The sequence below is a fragment of the Hyposmocoma kahamanoa genome, unplaced genomic scaffold (genome assembly GCF_003589595.1).
Source record: "Hyposmocoma kahamanoa isolate Upper Pololo Valley unplaced genomic scaffold, ASM358959v1 210, whole genome shotgun sequence".
In the NCBI taxonomy this organism is placed as follows: Eukaryota; Metazoa; Arthropoda; class Insecta; order Lepidoptera; family Cosmopterigidae; genus Hyposmocoma; species Hyposmocoma kahamanoa.
In genome coordinates, this window is record NW_020653731.1 from 3,485,963 (window position 1) to 3,494,017 (window position 8,055).

At 32.7% G+C, this 8,055-nt stretch overlaps 1 protein-coding gene across 1 annotated transcript in view; it reads right to left on the bottom strand.

Moving 5' to 3' along the window:
* Positions 1 to 8,055, bottom strand: part of LOC113227343 — a 98,881-nt gene that overhangs the window by 54,092 nt on the left and 36,734 nt on the right. Inside the window, exon 26 of the mRNA XM_026460236.1 lies at positions 720 to 914. Coding sequence (XP_026316021.1) covers positions 720 to 914 — 195 coding nt within the window. The remainder of the gene's footprint in view (positions 1 to 719; positions 915 to 8,055) is intronic.

Below are 8,055 nucleotides of genomic sequence, written 5' to 3' on the forward strand. Positions count from 1 at the left end.
TATCGACAGCAGTAAAATATGTCTTAATATTTTATACAGAAACATTTCATTGTATTTTAAATTAAGAAGATTTAATAGAAAACTAAAGTAAAAAAAACACTTTAGCTTTCTGTTTTAACTTACTACAAAAAAATTAAAAAATGTGACGAAATACTTTCATAGATTTCACGTAGATGGCGCTACGGATAAAAAAGTCGTTGAAAACCTAATAGCAAGATCCGACAACTAGCACATATAAAAATTCGTGAGGTCCGCTGGTTCGTACCGTGGCACACCGTTTTTTTACCCCTAAAATCGGACATGTATCTGTTAACAAAAGAATCACAGAAAACGTTTCATTCCGAATGCATGAGTAAAACTCCCATGAGTCTCACTACAATAGTTTTAGAGAAAACCTCGATCAAAGTTTATGTCCCGTATTTGGTATTTTTTGAAAATAAAATCTAGTGACCAAATCGTTGCAGCTAACTCGTTAGATTGACAGGCAGGATAGCCCTAAGGCCGTGTCACACTGACAGGTCTTGTTCTAATGCATTGGAGGCGATATTTGAACAAAAGTGACGATGAAATTATGCTTGATTCGCTAATCATTATACATAACTAAATTTTGATAAAAATGTTAATTTTGTCTTTCTCATCCCGAAGGTAGTATTAAAGTCCAACTTTATTAACCGGACCATTTATGATGGATAAATGTGTGATTAATTATTTGTACTTACTTGGAATTCTTTTGGCTGCTTCTCATGCACCTTTGCCTTAAGAGTGCAAGGATATAACGTGGGCAGTGTCATATTGAGCTCCGCGTCCAGATAGAGCTGTGTTCCGGGAGGATAGAATAGCGTTCCGGATACTTCAATCTTTCGAGACTTAGGATTGAAGCTTAGTTCTGCTAGCACTGAGTACTTTGGACCAATCTGTGAAAGAGTTTCTTTAGTATAAATATGCCACACGAATAATACCAAAAGTTTGACAGTCCGTTGAGAAGGCAACTCTGAGTTGGATTATTAATGCAACCAGGCTACCGTTCGCCTGTTGGTCTTATACTAAATCCCTTTGACATTATAATGGAATCCAAGGGCACTATTCAAAGTACCATATCAGCACAACTAACAAATAGTTATTTGTTATATAAGGCTGCAAATTTGTTGTTTGACGCAAATGCTTGTATTTTAACCTGAGCGTAAACTTTGCTGCCGAGCAAAACACACAACTTTTCACCTAACTATAGCGAGGATAATCGTAGATGAAAGAACAACAGTTGAATATAACAAATAAAATTAGTTATCGCTGTTAATTTAATGCCAAGAATAATAGTAATAAAATATAACGGATTTACATAAATAATATACGACAAATTGCGTAGTTGAACGTGTCATTATCTTCATCGAAAAAACGTTAGGTGCACCCTTAGACTATGGAAACTAAAGGACATGTTACGTCGACATATATAAATCAGACGTTATATGTATATGATGCATTTCGACGTCGAAAACATAAACGTGTTATTGTCTTTGTTTAACTATTATGTGCCGTCTTAAGCCAAAAGAGATAGCATTACATTGGTCTGTGTCAAACACGGGAATCGAAAATACGTAACGTCATCTTAAATGCCAACCGTGTCCATTTCGCAGTACATGAGGTACATGATACCGTTGTCAAAGGGAAGTAAGTACATCAAATGTCAAAACAAATGTTTTTCCAAATGTACTATTGAAGTATTCGCATGTATTATAATTAAATTGGACAAAAATATTGACAAAGATAATAATTAGGTATTAATACAAATGCGACGCTGCAGCATTAAGGGATGTGGCGTTAGAAAAAGTGCAAATCAATAGAATGTTACATTGCATAGGCATGTGTTATTTTTTTGTCTATAAATCACACAAAAGCCCAAATATTTCACGTGATTAGACTTATATAAGTAGTTTATTCATAAATCTTGCCTAATTTTGCTTTTGTTACTTTAGATTGCCTATTTGTTTGTATATTTTGACGATTGTTGTTAACGATTATTTTGAGATAGTGTTGATCTTGTAAGCATACATATTATCGATATTCTGCTATTAAAACAATTCACTACGAGGTTTTTATTGTTTTATTATTATTATTTTTATTATTTCAAGTTTTCCTACAAATGAAAAAGGAAGAAAGAATGGTTGGAAATCATAGGACTGCCGAATATAAACGTTGGATCAAAGACCATCTTCATTTGTTCGCTTCATTTTGAAGAGTCAAATTTTAACAGAACTTTAACTATGTAACTTTGATAACATAGCGCTACGATCACTAATTGGATACTTTTTTGAGAATGTTTAGTTGTTTTAGAGATTGTTTTTATTTATAAAATAGGTGTCATCTGCCCTTCATCGCTATGCCCTTACAGGGTATCATATAATAATGACCTACATGCTATTTAAGACCATTGTAAACTTTATATGAAGCAATAAATTGAATTTACTGTAATGTGGAAAAACGGATTTTAAACTCATTTCATGTCCAAAATAATCAACAGACAGCTGTATGCAGGATGCCATATTGATAATAATTTCCGGTATATTCATCATTTATCAGGGTTTCCGCAGTTTGAACGGTGTCGAATGGTTGTCAAGAATTTAAAAATGTAAGTCTACTAGTTAATTATTTTAGTTATGTTTTTTATTTCATAGACATGTACGGGCCTTTCATTTGTGTTAATAGTAATTATTTGTCAAATTTGGTCCTTTAAGAGTGAAAAGTGTAAAGTTGGTAATGCAGTTTGTTCTTACAGGGTGTCCCTAGTGTGGTAGACACCAATAGTTAATGCATTCTGGGCAACTGTCCTTAGTCTAAATTTGGATGTTGACCTTTATTGTAATGATAGAAAGTATAGTCTGTCTTTTTTGAAGACGGAGTAAAATAACAGTTCATTGCGCAAAAGTGTTGCCCGCTTGTGAGCAGCTAGTGATTACAGTCGATAAATATTATATCGACTATCAACTGTATATTATATGTATGGAATAAATAGCCGAACTTGTTTCATTTGAACCATCCTCGACCCATTATTCATCCTATTATTGAGCCCAACTGTAAAAATAAGAATAAAGAAGGCAATAACGCAATTAGTAATCATTAGAGCGTCGCACTATGGGAACCCTCTTAAGAGAGCTATCTCATAAATGCTTTTTACAAAAGCATGCGGGGATGCATGTATTATACCTTAAATTGTAGCTGAATAGTTACTCTATTATTATAAATAAGATTCAAATCTCTAACCATTCGTATAGCACAGTTGAAATCATTTGAAGATAAGGAATAAAACAAATACAAAAACAACTTTGTAACTTTCATTTCTTCGATATGATAGTATGAAAACAATAGTAATCATATAAGTTTTACCCCATTTTAGAAAGCTTGGAATGTGTACTTTACTTTCAGATATAAAAAAATGTGTAATTTAGCACAACATTATTTAAACAAAAATATATAAACATCATATGTAATATTTTCTTTTTCTAATCTTTGACTTTGAGATATGACAGTTGCCGAAGCTTGCCGAAGTTCTATTTTTTGTGTTATTTTGTAAGAAATATGATATACTTAGATGGCAAACAAAAATTTCTTGCGGTTTCAGTGCGGAACATGTTTTAATTTCGTAAAATATGCAGTAAACTTTTTATTAATCTTAATTTCGTACATTAAGAGTTTCTATTTTTCGGAATTTTCTGCCCGTACCGTCAAAAAACGCATATGACACTATTGTTAGATTATATTTTATATTTTGCGGTATTTTTATCACATATTTCTCACAGAATTTGATTCCAATTGACAAACAGTACCATTAAAAACCGCATAACCGCATTATGATAAATTAGTTTTTATCAAGTAATTTTGCACTCGTCTTCTGTCATTATTTAGTATAAAACAGTGACTTTTTCATTAAACATTACAGTTCTTCATTAGTTTTTGTTATAAGCAAAAGTTTGTTACGCAGTAACGAGTGAATTCTCGTGCACCAGACGCGACTTAAGTCTCGTGTTGATTGAAAGTGATTCGAATTATGTTGTTTCTATTACACATTATATACGAAGCAATTTCACAGAATCTTCAGATGAAACCATAGCAAAAATTATAGCAAATATTCAAAAATCCTTGATAAACCAGTTTCGTCAACGCTTTTCTAAAGCGGGTCGAAAGAAAGATCTGTTTTTAAGTAAAAACAGCAATTGGTTGGATGGCATATTCACGGTGAAACTAGAAGAAACTACATGCCAACCTGAACCTTCTACATCAGAAGAAAAAAGAGGAAGACCTTCTAAAACGTACGAAGATAGTTCAGTGAGCACAAAAAAACGTAAAAACAAGGAATTGCTTGATTCATGTGGACTTGATTTCATATTGAACTCGTACATACAGGGCTTAAAGTCTCGTGGCGAAGTAGAAGAAGCCTTAATTGTTGAAGTTTTACGAACATTGCCGTCAGAAAAAAAAAAGTGAAATACGCAATAGTCTTCTTAATGAACCAGCACATATAACAGCGTATTCAAAAGACGAAGCACTCAGCATTTTTATAGAATTAAATCTGAACAAGGCACAGTATGACAATATGAGAAATTGTTTAATTACAAAAAAATTGCTTATTGTTTCCTTCTTACAAGTCGATTCGTGAAGCTAAGCGAATGTGCTATCCACCAGAATCTAGCGTTGAAATTACTAACATAAAAGCACAAATAAAACTACAAGATCTTTTAGATCACACTTCAGCCAGACTTCTAAAAATTAATGATGTTTATAAAGTGGGTTCAACCCACTTAATGCTAAATACAAATGGGGCTGTGATGGATCAAGTGGACAAAGCGAATACAAACAACCCCTGTCTGAAGAGAGAGAGAGAGAATCTAATTTCAGACTCTAATTTATTTATATCATCTTTAGTGCCATTGCGACTTATTGATACCAACACTAATGAAGTATTGTGGACTAATCCTGTTCCTTCGTCACACTATGGAAAATATGGGTGCGTTTCGGATCAAAAATCAATAACTTTTTTGTTTCTTAAAATTATGTCTTGAAATTTTTCGTTATTGTAGAGGAATATATAAGGCTTCGAATGTGATAGTTTGGTATAAATTAGTATAATACATATTTTATTATAAAATATTAAAAATCAAAGTCCAATAAAAACGATCAATAAATGGAGTTTATTCATTTTTATGTTAGTAACTGTTTATGTTTCGTAGGAATTAAGACATAAATATGCAACTACATTACCAAGATACGATAAAAATATGAAAAGCTAATTCTACTTTAAACAATAACTGAAAAAAAAAGTGTATTGAAAGTTATTAATATTATTTTAAATGCACATTAAAGGTTTAATGTACCTATTGCAATTTATACCTATATGGTTTGTATAAATATTTATTAATATATTTTTGCCAACTAAACTTGCCGAGCTTCCCGATCTAAAATTAATTCGTTCACTTTCAAAAGATGTAGTGTATCCTCATCGAGTTCTTTAACGTTTTTGCTGTATGGTTTTCTAATGCTTGTTATGTATGGATCTGATGTGTAAAGAAGAGTATGAAATACGTCTTCATTTGTGGCTGCTCGGGAGCATTTTCGGACATGATGAAGGCGATAGTTTTTGTAATCCTTATTACGGGATTCTTGTGCGTCTTCCGAAAGTTGACCAATCGGAAGCACTGCAAAATGCTTTATAATACTTTCTCCGTGTATTAAGATTTTGTGAACTGAGGATGGCATATAGTACCATTCATAATTACTGACATAAATCCTGGCAGTCTCCATAGCATAACTACCAAATTTTTCCGCATCTACCATCACACCTGATGAAAGTGCTTGTAGTATTATGTAGAGACGTTTTATCAAAGTCACATCCACACCAGTAATTTCAGCAAAGCAACTTGCATTAGAAAAAAATCTCCTAGCAGTATTGCCATCATTGCTATTTCCTGTTCCTTGACGTGGTTGGTCAATTATCAGTCCCAACTCATCACGAAAACGTTTCTGTACTAGAGTTTTCTTCTCTTGTTTTTGTCTTTTCTTTTCTTCAGTCGTTGCAGACCATGTTCTAAAAGAAAGATTGTAGGAAATGTGTAAAATCATCTCCATACAACGTATCCAGGCATGTAATGTAGAAAGTTCGTATTGATAACTTTCTTCATTTTCAGGCCTAGCAGTCACTCTCGTCAAATCATTCATTTGCCGTGGAGTAGCTCTGCATATTGTACATGTGGAGCCAGAAGGTGTCTCTGTTAATACTTGAGCTACTTTACCGTCTATCATTGTTAAGAAAAGTTCATGTTTTACTTGAACTCCCTCGCCTTCTCTATTAATCAAAGTTGGGATCAACGAATTTATCTGCAATTTTATGTCATCCACAACGGCTTTAGTTTTCTCAGGCGTTTCTTTGCAAAACTCTAATAATATAGGACGGCAAAAACGTACAGACGAAGGTACAGGATTTTGCCATACTACATCTCCTGTTAGCTCATTAATTAATTTAATGGGTACTAAAGAAGTGATAAATAAGTTAGCATCTGATACAACTTCAGACTCTTCTGGAAGCTTCTGTGTATACTGACTTTGTCCTGATGAACCATCACATCCCCATTTACTGTAAAGAAGTAAATGTTTTAATCCATCTTTATATACAGAATCTATTCTTAAAATCCTGGCTGCTGTGTGATCTAATAAATCTTGAAGTTTTACTACTTTTGCTCCTATGTTTGTAATTTCAATAGTTGCAGATGGTGGATAGCAGGTTTGTTTAATCTCTTGTATTTTGTAATATGGTGGGAATATAGAACAGTTTCTTTCGTCTGTTAAATTTCTCAAATACAAGTATTGTGCTTTCGTTAAATCTAAGTCAATCAAAATGCTTAATGCTTCTTCGTCTATAAGCATTTTATTCTGCCTTGGATTTTCTATGAGACTCGAGATTAATATCTTCTTTTCTCTGTCAGCAAATCTTAATGTTTCCACAAGTTTTGCTTCCGTTCCTTCTTCTATCGAACGTAATCCCTGTATGTATGCATTATAAATATGCTCAAATCCATATTCATTAAGCAACACTGGGTTTTTTCTTTTCTTGCTTGATTGTGACGAGTCTGCGTAAGATATGCATGGTCTTCCACGTTTTCCAGAAGATGTAGATGGAGTGGTATCGGTTAAAACGCCTTCTGAAGTGGGTATAGTCACAGAATATTCCAAGTCCAGCCAATTGTTCTTCAAAAACCTTTCTTTTTTCCGAGAAAGCTTGCTCCCATTTTGTATTGAAAACGGGAATCATACGTCTTTGAATGTCACTGATAATGAAGCATATGTTGTCTTCAGAGATTTGATGATTTTCTTTCAAAAGAGTTGATATTGCTTCCATAGTTTTTCCTCCTTCGATATACGAAAGTATTATTTCACGTTTAGACAACTTGAAGGTAGACATTTCAATGTTAAAAAATACAATGTCTGTCCTTAACAAACGCGCGTATATTAATATCTTTTGAATCTGTAATGAACTATTATAAAATCAGCCCTTTATATACCATTTAAAAAAAAGGTTCGTGTGCAGAGTTTTGATAAATTTATTCACACACATAATGCGTGCAAAACTGATAAAGTTTGTCATAACTATGTTTTTTTAATAGTAAATAACAAAACTTACCTCAAACTATCAATAGAAACAATCAACACTCGAAACCGCAGCAGATAGCGGTTTTCCGTTTCTCGGACTCTTATCATATTTGTACCAATAACTTCGAAAAGCGCAAAAAGGCGCAGCCAATTTTTATATATGTTATTATTTAAGAACTAGGCTACCATTTAACATTCGAATCTAAAGTAGGGAGGACGTTGGTAAGTGTCAAAACTCTTAATCAATTTTAAAAACACAGGTTTTTGTCCTTATTTCATTTTCGATTTATTTAAACGTAATTTTTAATACAAAATATAAATAAAGTATGTTGTGAAAATCTACAAAGAATAACCTTTTTAAAAATGTATAACACTTACTAATTTCTTATAATATTTACTATTCAAATTAACTTGCAAAGATGA